The 25369-nt window shown below is 55.2% G+C and overlaps 1 protein-coding gene across 1 annotated transcript in view; it reads left to right on the plus strand.

Annotated features, from left to right (window-relative positions):
• The window catches only part of NXN (nucleoredoxin), a 167468-nt gene extending 144856 nt beyond the window's left edge, over positions 1-22612 (plus strand). The window contains exons 3-8 of the mRNA XM_021067528.2: positions 878-1011; positions 1502-1602; positions 3863-3969; positions 16332-16511; positions 18155-18279; positions 21037-22612. Of these exons, the coding sequence (XP_020923187.2) occupies positions 878-1011; positions 1502-1602; positions 3863-3969; positions 16332-16511; positions 18155-18279; positions 21037-21219 (830 nt within the window). The 3' untranslated portion in view covers positions 21220-22612. The remainder of the gene's footprint in view (positions 1-877; positions 1012-1501; positions 1603-3862; positions 3970-16331; positions 16512-18154; positions 18280-21036) is intronic.
• Positions 22613-25369: the final 2757 nt, after the last annotated feature.

The raw sequence follows: 25369 nt of genomic DNA on the forward strand, positions 1-25369 counted from the left end.
AATGTAAACACATACTCACACCCACCACACTCTGGAGCTTGTTAAAAACGCAGCTTCCCCACCCCCAGCCCCAGAGATTTTTGGATCCCGTCTGTTTCAGGGTGGGCTTGGCCACCTGCTTGTTCAGCCAGGCTGTGCTGCTCCCTCCCGCTCCACCCACCCCAGGCGATTTTGAGGCAGTGGTCCCTGGACCACCCGCTGAGAAAGCACTGCTCCGCTGAGCGGGGAGCCTATCCTTGCTCTTCCTGCCTGGGGCCTATATGTCATCAGAATGTTGACCATCTGGGTTGAGCAGTTTTACTCTTTCCTTTTGCTAGACTGAAATGCTCATCTCGCTTAGTTCCCTGGGCCCCAACCCAGCCCAGCTGAATCAGAATCTCTAGCGCTGGGGCCCACGAGCATCATATTTCAAAATTCCCCAGCTGACTGTAAAATGCCGAGTCGAGAGCCCCTGGGAGTCCCGGGCTGGAACTGAAGATGGTTGGGCAGTGATCCCCCAGCTACCCCCTCATCACTGCCCCTGGGGGAGCCCTTTGCTTTGTTTTGGACACGTGTCTTTAGCCTTACTTCTGGATCCTGAGATGAGGGTGGGGGGTGGCGGGGGACCTGGGCTTCTGTCCTTTTCAGAAGCATGGCCCACCCCCTCCCCAGGAGCTGGGTCCTGTGGTCATCCAGGCTCGGGAACCGCTGCCTTGCGTGTAGGTAGGACCCTGCACAGGTTGAGTCCTGCTTTTATTCCTGCTTCGGGGCAGGTCCTATGAATGCGTTAAATATTCTTGAGTGATAAAGTTGTCACGTGGCCCTGAGGTGGGCCTCTTGGATCCGGGAGACCACAAGGAAGAGTCTTAACATTCTCACCATCCGTTGTCTGTTGCAGGTTTGGAATTCCCTTGGGGACCTAAGCCCTTCAGGGAAGTCATTGCGGGCCCCTTGCTTAGGAATAACGGGCCAGCTCTGGAGAGCAGCAGCCTGGAGGGCTCTCACGTGGGAGTTTACTTCTCCGCACACTGGGTGAGTGTCTGGTCCGTCTTCAGTCTGGACAGAGGGGAGCAGTGATGTCACCATCGCCACTGAGACCAGCTGGGGTTGGCCTCTGCAGGTGCGACTGTATGGGCATCCTTTGCTGGTGCCCTTGCCTCCTCCTCCTGTGCCCGCTGCACTGCTGGCAGGCCACAGATGCTTGTGAGTGAATGATAATAGCAACCAGCCACCGGGGCTTCTTCGGACTGGCCTCTGCGGTCGTCCTCCCATTCCGATGAGGCTTCTGATGGTGCCTCCAGGGCAAGGGGTTCAATGGACGGCTGCCCCCTGGCGCCCTCTGCCCGTGTGCTGGTTGCTCACCATCCTGGGAGGCACCTTTGTTTCTGCCTCCTCCATAAACCGCAGATGCGATCCCAGCCCCGCTTGGGTATCGCTGACCTGGCCTCTGCTGGCAGGTGGCTGGGAAATGGGAAGGAGAAGGCACGGCGTGGCGCTGCAGGATCCCACTCGTGTCTTTCAGTGTCCGCCCTGCCGAAGCCTCACCCGGGTCCTGGTGGAGTCCTACCGCAAGATCAAGGAGGCGGGCCAGAAGTTCGAGATCATCTTTGTTAGTGCAGACAGGTAACACGCACCTGGGAGGGGGCGGGGCCTCCCTCCTCTCGCCCCTTGAGTGCCGAGCTTGGGGATGGGGGTTCAGGAAGATGTGTGGGATTGTTAGCAGACCAGCAGATGCATTTCATATTTACTCCTGCAATTGTCTGAAGGGGAGCCGAGAAAAACCTGTTCTTGCTGTAAATATCCCAGCTCCGGCCTGGGGCATTTGAGATTAGGATGCATTTTTCTGATCAGGTCAGCTTTTTGGATTGTGGCGGAAGGATGCAGAGTGGGGAGGATGGAAAGAAGAGAGCCAGGGACTAATGGAATGTGACATCTGTCTCCACTGGCTGTGCACTCATTTTTCTTCGCTCCGGCCACGTGCTTTATGGGAGGGCTCTGCGGAGAACAAGAAGGGCAGACATTCTTCCTGGAGCACGGCAGGGCCTTTTAGCCTCAATTTCCTCTGCTTCTTGCCCTCTTGCTGACTTTACTCATCGGTGACCTTCCTTCATTTCAAAACTCCAGCCCCAGTGCAGACCGAGCCACCAGGCATCCTGCCTCCTACATTCCTGCTCACAGGAGGGTCTCAGGATGCCTGCACACTGGGGGCGTTGTACATGCTGTCGTATCCTTGACATCTGCACGTTGTGTGCTCGGTTATTGGCCCGTGGGCCCATCCTGCTGTTCCCCAGCTGCCTCCCCAATCTGTGCATGTGAGTGAACAAGCTTGAAGTTGTGCCACAGGAAGGAAGCCTCCCCCCCGTTTTTTTCCTGAACCCACGGCATGCAGAAGTTCTGGGGCCAGGGTTCGAACTCTCACATCAGTGACAACTCCGGATCCTTAATCCGCTAAGCCACCAGGGAACTCTAGGAATCACTTTTTTTAAACTTGAAAGAACATCAGTTTAGGAGTTCCCGTTGTGGTGCAGTGGGTTAAGGATCTGACTACAGCAGCTTAGGTCGCTGCAGAGGTGCAGGTTCCATCCCTGGCCCGGCACAGCAGGTTAAAGGATCTAGCATTTGCTGCAGCTGGGGCCTAGGTCACAGTTGTGGCTTGGATTCCTTCCCTGGCCCAGGAACTTCCATGATGCAGGTGTGGCCAAAAAAAAAAAAAACATCAACTGTATTGAGGCATAATTTATATACAATAAAATGCTTTCATTTTAGGTGTACAGGGGAATGAATTTTGCCTAATGTGTGTACCTGTGTCCCCATCACAATTCAGATAGAGAACATTCCGTCAATGAAAAGGATCCCTCGTGCCTCTTCCCAGTCACTCCTCACCCCCAAACCCCAGTCCCACGGCTCCCCTGGTCTGCTTTCTGCCCCTCCATTCAGTTTCTCATTGCTAGAGTTTCTTACCTGTGGAGGCGTAGGCATATGCTTGGTTCAGAGTGTGGTCCTGCCCAGAAATTATCATGCCACGTGAAGTCAGTCAGACAATGAGCCACCCGCATCGAATGCTCTCACTGACATGTGGAATCTAAAAAAAGGACACAGTGAACTTCTTTGCAGAACAGATACTGGCTCACAGACTTTGAAAAACTTGTGGTTTCCAAAGGAGACAGGTTGGGGGCTTGGGGGAGGCCCTGAGGGTTTGGAACAGAAATGCTATAACATTTGGTCGTGATGGTTGTTGTACCCCTGTAAATGTAGTAAAATTCATTGAGTAATTTTTTAAAAAGGGGATGTGGCCCTATACCCCTCCCCGTTATGTGCACAGATGGGAAGTAGCACGAGGGATGCAGGGTCTGAGCATCTCGGCTCCTTCCAAAAGAAGACTGTTGGGAGTTTCTGTTGTGGCTCAGCAGTAATGAGCCTGACTGGTATCCATGAGGCTGTGGCTCGGATTGGGTGTTGCTGTGGCTGTGGTGTCGGCCAGCAGCTACACCTCTGACTCACCCCCTAGCCTGGGAATGTCCTTATGCCGCAGGTGCGGCCCTAAGGAAAAAAGAAAGAAAGAAAAAGAACAAAAGGAAAAACAGTTCATGCTGCAAACTGGAACGTGAAGCCGGATTTGAAGAAGGACGACACAGAGCCATGGGCTGCTGCCGTGGCCTGGCTTTTCAGTTTGGCGTCCACCTGCTGTGTGGCGTTTTGCTTTTGGGGGATTCCGCCCGAGTGGGTAGATCCTGTCCCCCGAAACCCCAGCCTGGTGTCCGGGGAGCAGGATGATGAGAAGCCCTGCATGTCGGGCCCCAGGCACGACTTGCTGGAAGGTGGGGAGGCCCCAGCGGTGGCGCCCTGGGGGTAACAGCTTTGTCTCCCCACGTGTGTCTCGTAGGTCGGAGGACTCGTTCAAACAGTACTTCAGTGAGATGCCGTGGCTCGCGGTCCCCTACACCGACGAGGCCCGGCGGTCGCGCCTCAACCGGCTCTATGGGATCCAAGGTAGGCGTTCCCCCCTCGGGGGGCTCCCTGGAGCCCTGCTTGCCCGGGCTCTCCGCCTCTCTGGCTCTCCTTCCAGAGGAAAGAGCGTCTTTATTTCCATGAATGTTCCCATTCTTCAGCATCTTAGAACCATGCGGTGGATTTCACGGTATGTACATCATACCTCATTAAAGCCTTTTTTTTTTTTTCCTTAAGTCCTTGTCTGGGGGAGACAGCTCCGTCCCGCCACCCAGCCTCGTGGGTGCTCGGGTGGAGCGCAGGCACCCCAATGGCTTGGCCAAAGCCCGCTCCCAAGGGTCTTCCTGCCAAGCAGACCCAAGAGTGGCCTTTGGGTCCGTCACTCAGGCTCTTTGAGCCTCAGCGCCCCCATCGGCTCAATTAAGGTGATAAATCCGCCCCAAGGGGCGGCTGGAGCATCACGGGGTTAACGTAGATGCCAACCTTCTTCCCATTCACACCGCTGCCCGGCGTCGCAGGGAAGGCAAATGTTCCACTGCGAGAGTTGGAAACTTGAAGTACTAGTCACGGTGTTTTTCGGAAAGGATTGCTAGGCAGACAGGCTGTTTTTATTCTTTTTTTATTTATTGATGTACAGTTGACTGACAGTGATGCGCCAATTGCTGCTGGTGTGTTTGTCCTCTTTGTTCTGTGAACAGCTCCTTCCTAGCCTTCAGCCCGCCAGGGGTTCTCTTCCTCCCTCCCTCCTTCCTTCCTTTTTCCCCTTTTCTTCTTTTTTTTCCCCCGAGTTATTGGGGTCGCACCTGCGGCATATGGAGGTTCCCAGGCTAGGGGTCTAATCGGAGCTGTAGCTGCCGGCCTATGCCACAGCCACAGCCACGCAAGATCAGAGCCGCGCCTGCGACCTACACCACGGCTCTCGGATCCTTAACTCGCTGATCGAGGCCAGGCACCGAACCTTTGTCCTCATGGATGCTGGTCGGATTCATTTCCACTGAACCACGATAGGAACTCCACTTTTTCCTTTTTTGACCATACCCAGAGTGTATGGAAATTCTTGGGCCTGGGATCAAATTTGAGCCACCTCTGCAACCTGTGCCACAGCTGTGGCAACACTGGGTTATTAACCCACTGTTCCATACAGTGGAACCCCAGCCAGGGTTTTTCTTGGTGAAACATTTAAGTGGCTTGTTCCAAGTTAAATGTATTCTCTTTGTATCATAGTGACAGGTTCTGGTCAGCCCTAGACAGATGACAGCTGATATTCGAGTTCTCCGTGTTCCTTATAGTATGGCGAGGGTTGGGGGGGGAACAAATCAAGATTTATGAACAAACTGCTGCACAGCTTGTGGTGAGCGCGAGTTCTCTCATCTTTTTTCTTCACTATTTAGAGTGAGTGTATGGCTTTGTTAGGAGGTGGTTGCAAAAACTTTATATTTCATTTAAAATAAATGTTTCTCAATTTCAAATGTATGTAAGAATTCCCTGGGGGAGCTTGTGAAAAATGCAGATTCGGATTCAATGGTTCTGGGGTATGGCTGAGATCCTGATTCTATCAAGCCCCCAGGGGGCGCCCAGGCTGCTGGTCCAGGGACCACACTTTGGGTGTTAATAGACTAGGTGTACTAATCCTTTGAGAATTTTGGAGGCTTGTGTCCCCTGTTAGTAAAAAAGAGGAAAGCAGTTTTCTTTCCAGACAGAAGTGAAGTGACATGACATGGTTCACTGGTCTAGAAGGAAGGGTACCAAGTTGGTTTATTGATTTTTTTTTTCTTTTTTTTCTTTTTAAGGGCCACACCGTGGCATATGGAAGTTCCCAGGCTAGGGGTCAAGCCAGGGCTGTAGCTGCCGGCCTACACCTCAGCCACAGCCACACCAGATCCAAGCTGCATCTGAGACCTGCACTACAGCTCACGGCAACGCCAGATGCTTAACCCACTAAGCGAGGCCTGGGATCGAACCTCTGTCCTCATAGATCCTAGTCAGATTCGTGTTCTGCTGAGCCTTGATGGGAGCTCCACCAAGTTGGTTAATTTAAAGGCCATGAGCCAGGTGTATTTCCTTCCGGTGCTCTGCTTGCAGAGCGACTTTAAACAGGTGTGCCTCGGGGTAGGCGCTGCATCTTAAGCATCCACTGAGATAAGGGGTGAGCCCTGGCCAGTGACACGAAAGACAGGGTTGCGTTGCCACTTGCTGGGGATGAGTAAAACCGTGTGGCTCTCGGTGTACCCGTCATTCATTCACCCAGTACTTGCCAAGGCCCCTGCTGCTGACTGACCTTGAACACGTTACTGAACCTCTTTTGTTTTTTTCAGTAAAGTTGGAAAGTTTCAGCATTGGGTCCAGAGGAGGCGCTTGAGAGTTGACTGACTCAGGGAGAGCAAGGGAACTATTTTATGTTACGACCTAAACAAGATAAATGGTGGGCTGTCTAAAAGCTTACCAGCAAAAAGGCAGCTAATAGTATTAGTAAGACCGATGGCAGAGAATGTCTGTCCTTCGCAGATGAAGAGCGCCTTCCAGATCCCAGTCCAGAAAGAGACGGTTTAGTGGAAAATACCCACACGCCGTGCGGTGGGCAGTTCACCTGATGCGCACGGTCAGAATGGATGAGAAAAATAGTCAGCGTCGTTTTCTTCCATGATTTACAGATGCAAATGCTGGATGTGTATCTATCACATTTGCAGAGAACCCTACTCCCCCCCCCCCAAAAAAAAAGATCACCCCCAGTGTCGGGAAGAGCGCAGACTGCTGGTGGGAATGTCAATCAGGACAGCGTTTCAGGAGCGGAACTGGCAGTGTACCCAGAGGCCTCCAGAAGTCTACAAAGTCTTCCATTTCGAAATCCCACTTGGAGGCATATCTGCTCAGGAAGTTCTTCTATAGCGCCCAGCAAACACTGACCTTCTCTTGAGGATGGAGGTGGATTTTTAGTTTTAGGTTTTCCTTGCGTGTACTTTCGATTTCATCATAGATCACAAGTGTTTCCTTGCTTTAGCCCCCAGCAAACTCAGAGCTGAATTTGTAATCACCTTTAGCAGTTTGGGGAAGCTGGCCACTTCTCTGCAGGCCCTTGATCTATGCTTCGTTTTTTCGCTTCCTTCCTTGTTTTCCTTTCAGGGGAGTGTTTTCATCTCTTTTTATTAGATTATATCACACTGGGGGGTTTTTTTCTTTTCTCTTCCTTTTTTTGCGTTACGCCTGCAGTATGTGGAAGTTCCCTGGCCAGGGGATCAAACCCGAGCCACAGCAGTGACAACGTTGGATCTTTAACCGCTAGGCTACCAGGGAATTCCTACATCATGCACTTTTCAAGCTGCCTCAAATCTTTTTTGGAAGAAAGGTGGAGTAGATTTAAATGCCTAAGATTCTATTTCTTGAGCTCCATCTAACCACCAATACGGTACACGGAGCTCAGCGGGAAGAAAGAAACCAGAACGGTGTCCCAGTGCTGCCCTTGAGTGGACAGAGGGAGATTTACATTGAGAAATAACTAAAGGAGTATGCTGTCTTTTGAAGACCTAAAAAGTATGGGCCAGGAGTTCCCTTATGGCTCAGCAGGTTAAGGATCAGGTGTTGTTGCTGCAGTGGCATGGGTTCAGTCCCTGGCCTGGGAACTTCCACAGGCTACACACATGGGCAAAAAATAAAAATAAAAATGAAAATAAAAGGTGTTGGTCAAATAAGTGCCATTTTGTACGAGGACTGAGAAAGATTGGATTTGTCCCCGAAGGTAGAGCTAGGTGCTGGGCTTCCCCCGGCCACTCTGCTGTCAGGCTGTCTCTCTATATGGAGGCGTCTTCTTCCCAAGCACATGTCCTCAATGAAGCACAACCTTTTTTCATCTCTGAGGGAGGCTGTTGCCCTTTCTCAGATGTGGAGGCCAGCGAGGTGCAGGTTGTATTCTTGGTGGTCAGTGCTAAGGCCCTGAGGTCACCTGAAATTAATACGTTACCCAAGGATGGTCGGTACCATGCAGAGCCAGTTTCAGAATAGGAGGGGGGGTGGTCTCTACGCACCCAGTGCTCCGTGAGATGCTTCTCAAGGCCCTTGGTAGCAGGGTGGGCACAGAAGAGCAATCTCCTAAGGAGAAGTCCCAGCCCTGCAAGGTTCCACCCAAGTTTTGGACACAGAGCTGAGGCTGGAGGATGTCCTGTCAAACGTTGCCAGGGTGCAAAAAAATTAAATCGATCCCTTCTGTCTGCCTTCAGAGAGCAGAGAAGGGAACTCTCCTTTTGGATTCTCTAGCCATTAACATGTAAATATTACAGTGGTAGAAGCCACAGTTGTTAGGTGTGGCCCAGACAGCCAGGACGTGGCAACCACAGCTGAGCAGGAAGAAAATGGAGAGTTTTTCAGAGACACATTCATTTGGCTCAGTCTCTTAAGGCCCTGGCAGTGTGGTTCCTGACGTCAAGGCGCCCCCCAGCTGAGGATCAGAAAGCTGATCTGGAAAGGCCCACGCCCAGGCAAGCAGCAGCCCAGCAGCCACACAACAGAACCCAGCTCCAGCCAGCAAGTGCCCTCTGCAGCCCAGCCCTGCTTGGCCTGGCCTGTGGCTCCTGGTCCACTGGCTGCATGGTGCACACTGCCAGCTGTCTGTACTAGTCTCTCTTGAACTTGAACCTACCTGCTTTCCCGGCTCCCCGCCTTCTGTTTCCTCACTTGCAGGTTCTCTCCCTGGCGCAGTGTTTTGTGCCGACTGCTCGCTTGATCCCTGGCCTCTTTGGCTCAGCCTTAGGACTCACTCCTGCAAGCAGCCTGCCCGACCTTGCCGGCCCACCTTGCTCTGTCCGCGTCTGGCCCTGTCAAGCCAGAGATGCACTACAGCACAGTGAAACGAGAGTGTGAAGAGCCCCACAGCATCCTTCTCAAGGCAGCATTTAATGAAATGGAACAATGGAATAATCAGAGTTCACGGGAGACTCTGGCATGGAGCTCTCAAGCCAGGAAGGCTTCCTGGAAGAGGTCCCTGGAGAGCAGGGCCTCCCAGAATGGATGGAGTTGAGGTAGAAGGTTTGGGACATTCCAGGGCAAAGGACAGAGTAGGATGCCCCAGGTGTACTGTGGGGCAGAATGGGTAATAAGTCTGGTCACGCCACATCTCAGAGGGCCTTGAGCACCAGGCTGTGGTCCTTGAACTTGGCTCTTTGGACTTCAGGGCTTTTTGAAAATTTTACTTAAGGGGAGATCAGTGCAATGGTGACATTTAAGCTGGACTGGAAGAGAAGTCCCAGAGGCACGTTGGCCTCTGGTATTTCTTTCTTCCTTTTTTTTTTTTTGCTTTTTAAGGTCACACCTGCAGCATATGGAAGTTCCCAGGGTAGGCGTCAAATCGGAGCAGCTGCTGGTCTACACCACAGCCACAGAAATGCAGGATCTGAGCCGTGTCTGCAACCTACGCCACAGCTCATAGCAACAGCAGATCCTTAACCCACTGAGCGAAGCCAGAGATCGAACCCACGTCCTCATGGATCCTTGTTGGCTTCATTAACCTCTGAGCCACAAAGGGAACTCCCTCCTCTGGTATTTCTGATGCATCCTCTGAGCGTCTTGGGAGCTGGGCCTGAGCATCCTTGGCTTCCGGTGTGGGCCAGCATCCTGACAGAGGCCTTGCAGAAGCGCTGAAACTTTGTCAAGGTGTCCATCCATCCAGGTGCTGATGGGAGAGTCTGGATCTTGAGGTTGTGCCTCAACTCATGCCTTTCACAGATGGCAGGACCCATGGCAGGTCTTGCTGGGTTTGCTCCCAGGCTGGTCACCGGCTTCCTGGGGCGCTCTGGGCTGAGCCTGGGCTGTGTGGCCTGCTGTCCTCACGGGGCTGCCTGAGTTTACCAAGGCCCTGGCATTTGGCCCCCATCCATTTCCTTTTGGGGATGGGGAGGGACGTGTAGCTGGCGTGGCCTCCCGACTCCCAGCGTTATGCAGGCAGGGGAATGTGTGGCCCTATAAGCTGCTGGAAAACACCTTTCAAAGGCAAGGGTTTAGCTGCACTTGGCGAAAGACAAATCCCACAGCAACTGTGTGATGCTGGCCGTCGGCGAGCGCCATGTCCTTCGCAGGGCGGCTCAGAGCCCCCTTTATCCCAGATCAGGGGTCCTCACTGGCTTTGCTCCCCCGCCCCCCTGGGGGTGGACGGAGGCCCTGCCACCAGGACAGCTGCTGGGAGGACTGAGAAGCAGTGGGCGCCGGCCCATCACCCTCCTGGGGTCTGTCTGTCTCTACTCCCTGTTGCCCTCTGGTCCCTTAGCCTGATCCCCAGCTTTTCCTCTCTTTTTCGCTGTTCCCTGCCTCCCTCATCCATCTCCCACCCTCTTCTCTTTCCCTTTCTTTTCACTCTTCCCTGCCCCTTTCAAAAAATGGACTTGAGGCAGCATCTCTTTGTTTGCTATAGAAACAAAACATTGGCGATTTATGTCGGCTGAGGGGCCAGCGCTGGTGATTTTGGTTGGTATTTCTCAGTATTCAAAGGACTGGTGTGGGCTGTCTGGAGCTGGGCCACCTGGCCGGGGCCGGGGGGAGGCTGGGGGCTGCTCCGGAACCTACCGAGCAGCCTCAGGGCTCTCCTGCTCCTCTTGTTTCATTTTGAGAACAGGGAAAAAAGAAAAAGAAGAAGAATGTAACAAACACCCACGTGGCCACCGCCTAGAATTGATGTTTTTGCTTTGGGTATTTAAAATATAAATGAATGAAAGGATGGAGGAGAATGTGAGCAAAAGGATATGTGTGTGTGTGTGTGTAACTGGGTCGCTTTGCTGTACAGCGGAAATTGACAGAACATTGTAAATTCACTATACTAAGAGAAAAATTTAAAAATACAAAAGAAAAACAAAGTAAACAGATAGGAGCATTGACTCCTCCTCGCAGAGCCTCGCTCTTCCTTCTCCGTGGCGGGGGCGTGACACCACCATCCATTGAACGTGAATTTTCCGAATCCATTTTCATAGGTTCACTGCATCTCTGTGAAGCCGTGAGTAATGTGTAGCCGTGCTGGGCATGTTTTTAGAAGCGTACTTAAGTGCTGACATGCTGTGCTGTCATTCTGCAGCTTGCTGTTGGCACTAAATATTATGGTTTTGAGATCTTTCCCTGTTGATATTTATATCTGGTTCATTTCCCGTCGGTGCTGGGAAGGGCGTCGTGGCGCAGGTCTGTTATCTGCTGCGCTGCTGGAGGATACGTGGTTGTTTCTGGGTTTTCTGTAGTACAAGAGCATTGCCCTTTTTTATTGTCTTTTTCAGGGCCGCACCCGCAGCAGATGGAGGTTCCCAGGCTAGAGGGAGAATCAGAGCTGTAGCCGCTGGCCTACGCCACAGCCACAGCCACGCAGGATCTGAGCTGCATCTGCGACCTACACCACAGCTCATGGCAACAGTGGATCCTTAACCCACTGAGCGAGGCCAGGGATGGAACCTGTGTCCTCATGGATGCTAATCAGATTCGTTTCTGCAGAGCCACAGTGGGACCTCCGAACATTGCTGTCGTAGACGTTGTCATGGTGCCTCCTGTCGTGGGTACATGGGCCCGCTGGCCAAGTTCAAGTGGACCCAGTCTCATCCCTTTGACCTCCCCTGCATTTCTCTGAGCTTCACCCCCAGACCAGCTCCCTCTTCCTTTCCTGAGCTCCCCCAGCAGGGGAAGGGTCAAGGGAGAAGAGGGCTGTGGGGATGGAATTGACCGTTCATGTGGCCGGTGGATGGACTGTATTTGGTGGCCCATCCTTAGTGCCCTTTGGGTCTTGTTTGATTTTTATTCTGTCAAAGCATTTATTGCAACACCATTTGAGAAAACTCATATATCGGTCTCACCCACATTCCTGCCTTCCTAGCCTAAGGGTTTCACTTTTCTGAGTCGCTTTGGTCTCTGCCTACAAGGATATCTCTGCCTACAAGGATATCTCTATGGAGTTGTGATTGTACACATCGTGCTGTGTGATCTGTATTTTCTTTTCTTACTTGGCTGCCCCTGTGGGATGTGAAAGTGCCCGGACCAGGGACTGAACCTGCACCACAGCAGCGACCCAAACCGCTGCAGTGACAATGCCAGATCCCTAGCCCACTGCGTCACAGGAGAATGCCTGTGTTTTGTATTTAGCCACATGTTACAAACACTTTCCATCTTGCTGCAGTCTTCGTAATGGCCACTTATTACCATGACCCTGTGACCCTCTGCCCTGCCATGTGCCCTCACCCGCTCTTCCTGCCCTGCCCTGGGGTCTGCTCTCCCCCAGTGTCCCTTCCCCACTCCCAGCAGTCTCTGCAATCACACTGCCATCTAAAAGCAGAGAAAGAAAGTTGGGCTCCGTCGCGGCTCAGCAGTAACGAACCCAACTAGTATCCATGAGGATGTGGGTTCAATCCCAGGCCTTGCTCGGTGGGTTAAGGATCCACATTGCTGTGAGCTGTGGTGTAGGTCGCAGTCACTACTTGGAACCAGCATCACTGTGGCTGTGGCTGTGGCTGTGGCTGTGGTGTAGGCCGGTAGCTGCAGCTCAGATTTGACCCCTAGCCTGGGAACCTCCATGTGCCGCACGTGCAGCCCTAAGAAGAAAAAGGAAAAAAAAAAAGTTTGCTCATTGGGAGTTCCCAGGTAGCCTGGCAGTTACAGATTCGGGGTTGTCACTGCTGTGGCTTGGGTTTGATCCCAGACCCAGGAACTCCCACATGCCATGGGCGCCCCCTCCCAAAAAAAAAAAGAGAAAGGAAAGCATTCAAACGCAACCGTGTGGCCGTCTTAGTCCACGTGGCTTTGAGATTGTCTCACCCGTCGGCTCCTCCCCGGAGGAAACCTTTTGGAGCTGAGTTCTTAGGCCTTGTTCTTTCTTCCTAGGATTTGAGGGACATGGAGAAGGGGGTTTCTGAGGCACTGCTCTGGTCCACCCCGGGCAGGGCTTGGGGCCGAAGCCCTCTGTAGGAGCATAGAGCGTGCGTTCTGTGCCCAGAGGTTCCGCTCTGGGTGGCGCCGGTGAGAGAACAGCACCCCACGCGTGGCAGGCGCCACACGGTCCCTGGAACCATCCCTGTAGCATCAGCTTCGGCTCCGTCTTCTGTTTCTTTAGTTCACTCCCTCCAGCCAGAGGGGAGGTTTCTGTTTATCTCACCAGAGCAAGGCAGCAGTTTTGTGTCCCTTCTTGCAAGCCAAATGATCAACTTAGGGATGATGAAAAAATAATAAAATGAACTTATTTATAATAGGAGCTAATGTTTACGGAGTACTTACCGTGGACCAGATACTCTGCGGAAAAGCATTTTATTCCTTCGTTTATTCCTTCCTGCACCCAAATAAGAGGAAACTCTCGCTGCCCCCATTTGGCAGCTGTGGAAATGAGAGGGGAGGTGATTTGCCTGGATCTGCCTCTGAATCCTCACTGTACTTGAACCCCCACCCGTCCTGGGCAGCGCAGCTGGGAAACCACACGTTCAAGAGAAGCAGAGACAAACTGCTCCTTTTTCTTTCCCTTTAGAGAAGCCCCTTGCTGGTGTGGAAGTTATTTGGTACAAAGGCATCGATGAGACATTTTCCAGTCCCTTTAAGTTTCCCGTTAGAGGCTCTGCCCTCAGTTCTCCTTAGAAGCCTCTGCTTCGGGGGACCTGCTGCAGGGGATGGGGGAGCAGGGAAGGCGTGACGGGGGGAGGAAGGGGAGGGCTTCTCAGCCTCAGAGTAGAGAGTGGGCGGTGGGTGGTGCGGAGAGGGCTGTGCGGGGCCCTGCCCAGCTCCTCCCTGCAGATGGGCGTCCCCCGCCAGCGGCTGGCCTGGAAGAAACCGCAGCAGCGTTTCCAACAGGCAGACCAGGGTTCTTGTCCCAGCTGGGCCCCTTGCCTGCCAGGGGGCCTTGGGTGGGTGACTTGACCATCACAGAGGGAGGGTAACTGTACTCCCGGGAGTGAGCGAGGTCCCTGTGCCGGGTGAGCGCAGCAGGTGCGCCTGAGAGTTCACCCCGGAACAGCGTCTCACCTGCTGGTTCACCCCTGGAAGAGCAGCCACACTCAGCACCGAACTAACCCAAGGCTGAGCGATGCCGGTGTCTGTCGGTTCTTTCTCCCTGTCCTCGTGCCAGCCGTGGGCTTCTCTGGGTTGAAGTCTGCGGTGGCTGTACCGAGTCATTTTCTGTTTATGCTCCACGGTCACATGCACCTGGTCCTCGTGGGCTCCCAGACACGGCTTCGGTGGTCAAAGCACCCAATACAATGGGGCCTTTGCTTTTGCGTAACCGTGGGGGAGGGGTGCATACCTGCGGCCCAGGGGCGCTGCTTCTCGATGGAGTCTGCTGAGGACTCCTTAGTGTGGCCGGGGGGCGGGGGGGGGGCGGTGCGTCGTGTCCCTGCCCTGCTATCCTGGTCCCCACCGGCCAGAACTGAGACAGACCACAGCCATGGGGATGAAGAAGCCCCTTAGAGCAGTCACTTGGGGAAACTGAGGCACCGGTTTCAGGAAGTGGGCTTCTCTACCTGTGGATTTTACTTGTCCTCCTCCATCCCCCACACCTGCGTGTCCCCCGCAGACCAACTGAGCATCCCACATCCGGACTACATACAGGCTGCTGCCGTGTCTAATCTAACCTGACAGTGGGTGGGTCCTGGTTTAACCCAACACTTGAAATTGCCCAATTTCAGAAACCGATTAAAGAATTTGGCTAGGAGTTCCCATTGTGACTCAGTAGTAACAAATCTGACTAGTACCCGTGAGGATGTGGGTTCGATCCCTGGCCCTACTCAAGGGGTTTAGGATCCATCATTACTGTGAGCTGTGGTGTATGTAGGTTGTAGAGGCAGCTCGGATCCCGTGTTGCTGTGGCTGTGGTGTAGGCCAGCAGCTGCAGCTCTGATTCGACCCCTAGCCTGGGAACTTCCATATGGCATGGTTGTAGCCCTAAAAACACACACACACACGAACTTGGCCAAAACATTTTTGAGATGGGGCCTGGCGCTGGGGATGCATTCCTCTGCACTGGCCGGCCTGTCCTGGGCGCCAGTGGTTCCCTTCGGGCCACTGACCCAAGCCCAGCCTGGGATGAGGACACACCTGAGCTGAGCCCCAGGCCTCTGGGCGATGACGTGCAGCTGTGAAGATGCGGCTGGAAATGCCTGGGTCTCCTGTGGTCTGACGCACCGCCCAGGAGGCCTGGCCAGCCCTGGGCGCGTCCTGAGAGCCCCCGGGAGCGCCGGCTGTGGCCGCGTGCCTTTGTGTGTGATGTGTGTCATGGGAAAGGCAGCGCCCCGAGCCTGCTTCTCTCTGGACCCGTTCCCCAACACACCGAGCCACCTCTTCTACTAGGTGTGAACATAATGGACTCTTTTTTCCTTTTGAAGACAGGCCCACCCCTGCATGCCCACTGCTCTGGCCACCGGGCAGGTTACGAAATGCCACGGCTATATTTCTGGTACCTTGGCACCCCCGTCCCCCCACGGAGAAGTAAAATGTCAGTGGAGCAAATTACCAACCGAGTGCTGTGGAATCCATAAATATTCAATTGCTCCGGCTTTCACCGGCCCATATAAAATTAAAGCTCTGGTCAGCTCCGGAGGGGAGGCGGCTGGTTAGTGTAAGCGGGGGAGGGGACCAGCTGCCAGTGGAGAGACAAGTGTCCCCAAAGGGCAGGGCCGAGGCTGCCTCTGTGGGCTGTGGTTGGTGGGGTGTAGCCCTGGCTGGAGGAGATGCAGCGAGGAGTGGGATGCAAAGAGCAGGGAGGTGGAAAACTCAAATGCCAGTGCGACCCAGGAGGGGGTCGGTTTCCTCTGATTTTGCATTTGAGGCCTTTTGGTTGGAGGGGGGCGTTGTGTTGAGCGTTTTGGCCCAGCCCTGGACACCAATGTGGGGGTGGCAGCATTGCCATCAGCATGTTCCCACCAGGGAGCGTCCCCTTCAGAGCAGGTGCTGGAACCTCCCCAGGCAGCAGGGCTGGAGATGGGGGACAGGGAGCTGGCTCACTGGCGGCCAGCTTTCTCCTCCCGCCAGGCTCCTCCCTGCACAGCCCCCCGCCCCGTGCTCGCCGGCGTGGGGCTCTCCTGCCCTGGATCTCTGCTGGGCTGCGTGCTTCGTGCTTTGGGGAGTGTGTGTTCCCACCACCTCCTTAGGTTCAGACTCCCTGCAGGTGGGGGAGCGGCTTCCGCTTCGTGGGGCTTCTCCATGCTGAGTTCTTAAACACACAGCCTCATCGATCTTTACGTAGTGGGATAAGGTAGGAACCGCAGTGCTTTCACCACGTGGCAGCAGAGGTCCCGAGGCGCAGAGATGGGCGGCGACTTGCTTGGGGTTTCGTGGAGCTGTTACCTGCAGACCCAGGGGGGTTCCGTGGCTCTTCTGAGGCTGAGCTTGGATTCCATCCTGGGCCCTCGGGCTGAATCGTGTCCTGGGGGGCCTCCCGGAGACTGGAGGGCCGTGGCCAAGCTCGCTGTCTCTTGCAGGCATCCCCACCCTCATCGTGCTGGACCCGCAGGGGGAAGTGATCACGCGCCAGGGGCGGGTGGAGGTGCTGAACGACGAGGACTGCAGGGGCTTCCCGTGGCACCCCAAGCCCGTGCTGGAGCTCTCTGACTCCAATGCTGTGCAGCTCAACGAGGGCCCCTGCCTCGTCCTTTTTGTAGGTATGAAGCTCAGTGGGAGCCCCAAACCCCAGGGCGGGACAAGGGACAGGGTGGGCAGAGCTCACTGTGGGCGGAATTTGTCCCTCTGGCTTTTTTCTGTCGCCAGCAATGCGGAGCCTGTGTCTTTGTCTCCAGCCGCTGAGCTTTCGACCCCAGTGATTTATTCATGTTTCTGCCCCCCTACCCCCCCGTAGGGGGGGAGGTGTTCTGGGAGCTGCTGCTGTGCTTTCCTTTCTAGCTGCTCTGGCTGCCAGCTGGGAAGAAGAGGTCAGGGCCCCTGAGGAAGCCCTGGGGGCCCCCCTGATGAACAGACCCAGTGTTGGAGGCGGGGTTGAAGCACAGCAGCTGCAGGGGGCCGGGCCCCCTCAGGCCAAGGCTCTTCCCCAGCTGCTGCTCACCTGTGCACTCGGCCCCCCAGCAGCATCTCTGGGCCTAGAGCCCCTCTGTGTCCCCGCCTCTCCCACTCTGGTGTTCAGCGGGCGACTGACCGCTCTGCCTGGCAGGAGGACACAGGAACACCAACCCCGGGCTCCCCGCAGGCCTTTAGGGCGACCCTGGTTCCTTCTGCAGGTGGAGCAACTGCTGGCCAAGGGCCACATTGCCCTCTGCCTTAAGACTTGTTGCTTGGTTCTGACTCAAAATAAATCCGGTAGCGGGATCCTGGCTGAGCTGCACCTCACTGAGAGGCCAGAGCAAGTCCCCCCAAGTCTCCGCAGGTCTGGTTTTGGGGGGCTGCCAGGAGGGGAGCCAATATGCAGACTCGAGGGACTCATGAAGCAGACTGACTTGTAGGGTGGCCCTGCGCGGGGCGGACAGAGGCCTCTGGGGAGAGATGGCCGTGGGGAATCGGTCACCCTGGGACTTTCCTGCCTGCCGCAGACTTTCCTGGGGCCTGGGACCATTGGGAACCTCCCTGGACATCTGAGTTGTGGAAACAGGGTCCCAGAGAGGCAAAGCATCAGAGAGAGAATTAGCTGGGGACCTAGGGTGGGCCGAGACAGCCTAAAGGGCCTCCTAGGCCGTGTGGTGCTTCTGGGCCGAGGTCGCCTGCGGGCACCTGCCCTCCCCTGCTCTGCACTTGCTCTCAGGTTCAGGCTTCAGCAGGAGTGAGCTGCTCCCATGCTGTTTCACCGGAGGCAGGAGGTGCCCCAAGGGGGCTCTCCCTGCAGTCAGCCATCCCCTCGCAGGCCAGTCCTGCTGCCAGCTGTGATGCTGGCATCCCAGAGCCCTGGTGCTGCTGACCAGACCGCAGTTCTGACCTACCACCACCCATTCTGCCATTTCCATTAGGAAGTCAGAGATCCGAGGTCATGGCATCTCATTCTGGCTTAGGGGAGGCTTAGCTTCCAACGAAGGTAGCTGTGTCAAGAGTTCAGTGAAAAGGACTGTGTTTGCCGGGGTCTTAGTGCTACTTGGTGAAGGGACTTCTTCCCACGGGCCCGGGTGTGAGAGCATGGAGCAAAAGCTGGCCTGTGCCTGCAGACACACCCTCGTGCACCCGGGAGGCGAGGCCAGCGTCCCACGGAAGGCTGGTTTTCTCCATTCAGGGGCGGCCCATCTGGCCCTGGACCCAGGCCCCCTCAGGGGGCACCACTCTGATCGACAAGCCAGGGTTTCCCTGTGTCTTCCTCTCTCCATCACAGATTCTGAGGATGATGGAGAGTCCGAGGCAGCCAAGCAGCTGATCCAGCCAATAGCTGAGAAGATCATCGCCAAGTACAAAGCCAAAGAGGAGGAGGCGCCGCTTCTATTCTTTGTGGCCGGGGAGGTGAGTGCCACCAGGGCTGGCTTAGCTGGCTGGCTTTTAGAACACAAGTGATGCAGCCCTCGGGGAAGTCTGAAGGGGCCCTGGGATCTGGAGTGACAGTGCTTCTAGAAGGATCCCCAGACAAATGTAGCGTCGAAGGGTGCCATCAGTCATGGAAGACCAATTCCAGCCCCTACCGCTTCCCTCTGCCACTTTTGCAGCAACCTCACAGCAGAGGAGCCCCCCACTCCAGGACAGACCCCTGCACCCCTACCCTGGCACCCAGGCTGTTCCCTAGCCAGGCTGCTGGGGAGCCACAAAGATCAACACTTAACTCTCTCCATGCTGGGAGCAAAGTGGGCTTTTCCCACAAGGGATCCCAGTGGGAGCCGCCCCTCTGACCTACAGTTAGTCACCCAGGCGGCCCGGGGCGTGCGGACACGGCCAGCGTCCCTAGCGCTTCCCCCCGGGGCTGACCCTAGAGGGTCTCCAGCCGGGCGGGAGCAGGCAGGCAGCGTTCTGCGGGATGGGAGCCGGGGTCCCGCTGACCTGAGAATCCACAAGATGGTCGCGGTTGCGCAGCCGCGCCACCTTGGTCCCCACCCCCGGAGCCATCCCCTGCGCATGCTCCGCGGCCTCCCCCCAAGAGGCGGCGGCCTAAGCCGGTTATTGACAGATGCACTTTTTGAAGCCCCCGGCCTTCTTTGCTCGCCTCTGTACCTCCAGTTGGTCAGAGCCCTGCGCTCGTTTCCCGCTGTGTTTGCATCCCAGGGGTCGCACGGCGGCCAGACACCCTGAACCACCCATTCATCACCGCAATAGCCGCCCCTGCTCGGCGGGCCCCGGGGAGGCAGCTGACGTCCCTGCTCAGCCCTGGGGTGGAGGGAACAAAGCAAGTTCACAGGACCCTGCCTTGGGGCCACACAGGCTTGTTGCACACAAAGCACAAACGGAGCGCCTCTCAACGTATTCAGCTCTAACCCCTTTTCTCGGAGAAGAAAGATGGGCGCGGGAGAGAAAGGGCAGAGCCGGCGCGGGGGTGGGGCTGGAGGGCTCTAGGGGCCGCTGCTTTAGAAACGCGGCTGAAAAGGAGCCGGGCAGGCCTCGTAAACGCAGCCCCGGAGCCAGGGGCCTCACCTGCACCTCCACGCCCCGCTCCCTCTCGGGCTGGGCCGGCAACGGCATTGGCGTGGCTACCTCACGGGAGAGGAAAGGGAGGCTCTGAGAGGCAGGGCGGCTCCCAGTCCCGCCGGCCGGCTCTCCCGCCTCAAGGAGCCCCCCGTGAGCCGTTATTGGGTCCATTTTACAGGACTTAGGAGACCTGGGCTCTGAGAAGTACCCTGCCCTAGTCCCACCTTAAGTGGGTGGCCGAGTGAATGTGCCGTCAGGAGCGCCTCCAGAAGCCCTGCGCCCCCTCGCCTGTCCACAGGTCCGCATCGGGGCTGGCCCAGCCCAGGGGAGAGGGAGCCCTGGACCAGGGAGTTTGACAGAGGCCCGGGGGCCTCCATGGCTCCAGACGGCAGCCCTCTTGGTCCAGTTGCCTGACCTCAGAAGCAAGGCAGCCTGGAAGGAGCAAGGACACAGGGTCCCGGGACCTTAGGCACCACCTGAGTGCCTCTGAGCTCAGGACCCTAGCCCCTCATGTTCTGAGGGGCCCCTCCCTTGTCTTGATCCTGTCCACTCCAGCAGGCAGAAGTTGGCCCTTCCAAAGCCTAAACAGACAATAAAATTCACCTCCCCGTGTTTGCTGAGGGGGAGAGGAGGGGAGGCTGCGGCACTGGCGTTGGCCTAGGCCTCTAATGGGAGTTTGATGTACGGTATTTGTCCAGGTGTCTCCCCTCTGTTTATCGTGGAGATTGTGCATTAACCCAAATGGAGGGCCTAAGTCAGGTGAACGGTGCTGGAGATGCTGAATCACTTGGCATTACTGGGAAGTGCGTGTTCTTTATAGGGCGGGGAGCGGGGGTGGGGGGGAATATGATCCTCCCCCCTAAAGAACTGCCCTTTTAGAAAGAAGTGTTTTTTGTTTCAAAAACTGGTGATCCTCCTGCTCGCCAGCATTTAAGGCTGGGAATACCCCCGAGCCTTTTTTCTGCAGGGCAACTTGGGTGTTTTCATTCCTTGGTATGTCATATAGTGAGACAACTTGTGGCTGGGGCTGTAGAGCCCATTTCCAGTCATCGGCCGCAAGAAAGGTCAGCTCAGATGGTTGCCCCCTACAGCTCTTTCTCCTTGTCTCTGGACTTCTGTGATTGCCTTTGTCCTTCATAAAGCTGCACGTGATACTGGGATGTCCACCCGGACAGTCCTGGGAACGCATGATAAATACAGCGACCCAGGAAACCCGCACGAGCCCTTTGGGAGCCCGGCTTCTGAACTGGCGGTGCGACCCCTCTGCCCTGGCCCCGCCCCCGAAGCTGTGGGGTGGGGGCAGGGGGCCGTTTGGTTAAAAACTTTCTGAGATTGAAGTCTAGACTGGCCTCAGCCTACAGCGGGGGCTGCACAAGTAAGTAATCAAATGATATCCCGTTTTTACAAGTTAAAATTGCCTTCATGCTAATGAAGATGACTTGCCTGAGGCTTTGGGTGACTCGGAACCAACCTTCCCCCTCCACCTTGGCAGGACAGGACCCCTTGGGGCCTGTTCTGAGAGCCCATCTTTGCTGGCGGTCGGCCGCTGGTGGCTGCAGCCCATGCTGGCTGGGAAGTCGGGCCCAGGACGCTCTCTGCCCTCTTGCTTGAAAACTTACTGGTTTCCTTTCCTTCCGCTGATTCCAGGATGACATGACCGACTCCCTGCGAGATTACACCAACCTGCCCGAGGCTGCCCCTTTGCTCACCATTCTGGACATGTCAGCCCGGGCCAAGTACGTGATGGACGTGGAGGAGATCACCCCTGCCATTGTGGAGGCCTTTGTGAATGACTTCCTAGCAGAAAAGCTCAAACCAGAGCCCATCTAGTGGGGCTCCGGCTTCCGGGGACATTATTTAAAACTCACTCCTCCCCCCTCCCCCCTTCCTTCCCTCCCCCCTTGGACTTTTCCAGCGTGTCCCGAGTCACACAACCCAAGTGTCCAACCTCTCTGTGGTGCCTTGTTTTCTGCATTAACTCCTCAGCTAGCGCCCTAGGGTGCGCATCCTCTCGGCGGCAGGAGAACCCACCATGTCTGCAGACTCTGCTTGGGATTCGCAGGGCGGCGTGACCTGGCCGGAACTGGGACTGCAGCGCGCTCTCAGCCGCTGGCTCTTGGTGACAGATTTGCCAGGGTGTCCTTCTGCCAAGTGGGCACCCGGGGGCAGAGTCGCTGGCTCCGCTTCAGGTGCCAGCACGCATGCGCAGAGCCCAAGCAGTCCAGAGACAGGAGTGGGTCGCGCCGGCGGGAGCCTCCGCGCAGAGCTGCGGGCGAGAGCATCCTTCCCGAAGGGACTGGGTCCGTCCGGGTCTGAGGGAGAAACACCAGCTTGTCAGATTCGGGCAGGGGGCCTCCACATCTCAAAGGAAGCTTGTGTTCTTTTCTGGTGAGAAAAAGGGTAGCCACAGTGGTGATTCACGTGGCGATTGCTTACTTTGATGGAGCGCCTCCCACGTGCTAAGAAAGAGCCGCTGGTTTTTCCTTCTAGCTCTTTCTTCCTTGATCTTGACCTTCTCCCAGCTTCTGCCTTCTCAGATGAACAGTCCCTACTCGTGGAATTCTGTTGAGTTCCCAAGATGCTGTGGCTCTTTGTGCCCAGAGGAGGACCTCTCAGCAGCGCTGACCTGACTCGCCGGCTCTGGGCCTGGGGCTTCAGGAGCTCTGCTGAGGCCCATGTGGCCACCCTTGGCTACCCCCGCATTCCCTTTTCTTAAAGCAGAACTAAAAAGAGACAAATTCCCAGAAGCCTAGCTTTTTCCTAAGAACTTGCAGAAAGAGCTGTGCCCTAAGTGGGAGTGCCGGCCGAGCACAGGTCAGACGAAAGCGGGCCCTGGGTCCACTCTGCGAGGCCCAGCTCCGCGCCTTGTTCGGGCTGAACTGGTCACCAAAAAAGAAGGTAACAGCTGTGCTCTTAGGATTTGGGATGGAGGCTTCACCTAGAGAGTCACAGGGTTTCAGCCCATCTCAACCAGGTGTCAGGGTCTTTAAAATAATCTCAGGCCTCACCCTTGGCTCCACTCACAGCCAACCAAGACCATTTATTTGGAAAAGCCAGCTCCCCCCTCCCCCAATTAGCTGTTGACACCGTTGCTCCCTGCTGAGTTGGATTGTTGATTTGTAGTTCAGAGGTACAGTTAGTTGGTAATGAGACTGTTACTTGATGCCACCAGCCTGAAATGCAACCACTTAGAAATAAAACAGGCATCTCTGGACGTTATCAACCATTTGGTCTTTCCTGTCCTTGATAGAAAAATCTTTTTGCTTGTGGTGCTGTGTTCTATTGGGTGAGCAGTGGTGAGTGAGACATACGGGATCCTCTCGACTCTGACCGGATGCTTGACAGCTGTGTTGCAGAAATTTTGAGAACCGAGCCCTAACACGGTCATCCGAAGAATCCTCCCGAAGCTAGGATGCTCATTTGGATTAGAGCGCCAGAGGCAGACCCCGCTGGAGCTCTGGCTGCCATCTCTCCGGGTTTGACCTGCCCTTGTGGGGGGTGGATCCTCAGATTACAGACATCCTGTGGACACTCGTGCTCACTGCCCCCCCGCCGCCCCGCAGCAAGGGAACAAGTGCTCAGAGCCTGAGAAGACCAGTTGGAGAAGCACAAGGAGTCCCACACGGGTCTCCCAGTGAAGAATGGGCCTCAGACCTAGCTCTGTGCGGAGGGGGCGGGGGGACAAGGGGAGGCCAGCCTCACCTGGGCGGTGGTGGGGGTCAGGGTTTCTGTGCCCTGTACTGTGATGGCCTTGGAGGAAAGGTGGTCTCTCTGAGCAGCTACTTACCTTCTGGGGCAAAAGTGAGGAGGCCCTGTGATCCTTCCATGACCCTTACAGTAGGGCTGACTGAACTATTGGCCGCTACTGTCCTCTGGACCCCTGATACTAGAATGCCCCTTTGGGGTGGGGATGGAGGGTAACATCAGTGGCAAGGTTTACTAAAAAGGTGCTTTTGGTTTTATAGTGGTGACTTTTGGGCAGTGGCAGGGGGTGGGGGCAGGGGAAGCTGGGTGGGGGGATCACTTCACCAGGGAAAAATCCCCCTCAGCTCTACAAGACATCTTAAAGGTTATCGATGCAGACGAAGTGGGTGGCTTAATTCCCACTAAGCAGCTCCAAAATACCTTCAAATTCTTGTCACTAATTGGAAGCAGGTTAAATCACCAGCTGTGACATATTCAAGGGCTTCCGCCAGCAGCCAGGGAAACTGTGCCCTGCAGGTTGAGGCAGGATTGGTGGCTGTAAAAATGCCACCCTGGGGTTCCAGGTCTGTGTTTACAATGACTTCCAGATCTGATTCTACCTGGTTTTCACAATGGAGATGAGGGGTTTTTTTGTTTGTTTTGTTTTTGACCTGTCCCAACAGTAAAGAGCTGCTTAAGGAAAAGGGCACATGTTTAATTAAGATGTGCGTGTGCAATGGGCAGCTATAAAGGCCAGAGGGAGACTGAGAACCAGCTTCCTTTCCAGGAGGGAGGGGGCTGCTTGCTACCCAAGTCCCAAGTATGTCCCCAGAATCAATGGCTCTCTCACTTATCCGAGTGCAGGGAGCTTGTTCTGCTCTCTTGGCAGCAGCCCAGCTTCAAGTGGTAATTTCCAGCCAGACTGTGTTTTTTCCTGTTGCCTAATTAAAGACACTAAAAAGCTGTTCTTTCCTCCTGCTGCCTTATTTTAGGGCAGCAAACAGAATTCTGCCATGATAGACATGGAAGAATATGGTCCAGGAACAGATCAGCCAGGCCCAATAAGGTCCTGGGAGAAAACCACTCCCCCCCACCCCCCCCCACACGTGTACGTGTGTGTGTGTGTGTGTGTGTACACATGCAGCGGTCTGCAGGCTCGGGAGTGAGAACCTGGTCCCGCGTGTCCAGTTGCACAGGCGTGCAGGCCTTCTGTTCACAGCCACCTCCTCCAGGCAGGCTTGTGCTTACCCCATAGGACCCAGACCTGAATGCAGCAGCAGTGTGGGTTGTGGGAGGCTAAGCAGTGCCACCTGCACCTGCTCTCTGGGTGCTGCGAAGTGAACTGAGGACAGGCCGGAGCTCGGGGTCCTTCCTCTGCCCTGAATCGGCTGTGCTGAGTGAGTCGTACACCTGGGTCCCTCTTTGCTGCTACCAACAGGGTAGCAGCACCCACTGCGGTTCTTCTGGATGGCTCAAGGGGAAACTCTTTGGGGACAAGTGCTGTTATCTATTATTAGCTTCATTACTGATTCTTCATTATTAGCAAATGGTGCCATGTGTGAAAGGTGAACTATTTTCCAGGAAGCAGCAGGCGTGGATGTAAGAGAATCTTCTATTGAGTCTACTTGACGGCTGGGATTTCTCCTTCTACTGGAGCGAGTCTGACCTCAGGACATTCTAGGTACGCCTCAAGTGTGACAGCATGGAGAGAAGCAACTATGCTTCATTCTTTCCCCCTAAGTTTGTCTCACCCTCTTGGCCTCTGGAATACTCACTCCCCAAGTCAGAAAACGTGTGACTGGATTCGGGTAGGACTTGTTCTGAGGGGCTGTTGGGTTTCCATCCAGTAACGTGCCACCTCATGTCTTTTTTTTTTTTTTTTTTGGTCTTTTTAGGGCTGCACCCACAGCATATGCAAGTTTCCAGGCTAGGGGTTGAACTGGAGCTGCAGCTGCTGGCCTACACCACAGCTACAGCAACACCAGATCCTTAACCTGCTGAGCAAGGCCAGGGATCAAACCCCCATCCTCATGGATACTAGTTGGGTTTGTCACTGCTGAGCCATAACAGGAACTCCTCTCCCTGCATTTTGAGGACGGGTGGCTTTGGTGACGGTCCCCTCCAATTCTGAGGCCTCAGCTGAAAAAAGTTGCTCAGTTGCTCTTCCCCGCCAAGTGTCGTAAGAACAGACTGATAACGTTGGGAATGTGAGCCTCCTGGGGCTCTGAGCACTTGCAGCTGCTCCAGGGTAACTCGGCCCCCTGACTGTCACCCACAGCAGCACGTCGGCTCATCC

This window comes from Sus scrofa, chromosome 12 (assembly GCF_054392235.1).
Source record: "Sus scrofa isolate SSC_HxYL_T2T_F1_AM1 chromosome 12, Sscrofa_HxYL_maternal_Yorkshire_Landrace_v2.0, whole genome shotgun sequence".
Lineage (NCBI taxonomy): Eukaryota > Metazoa > Chordata > Mammalia > Artiodactyla > Suidae > Sus > Sus scrofa.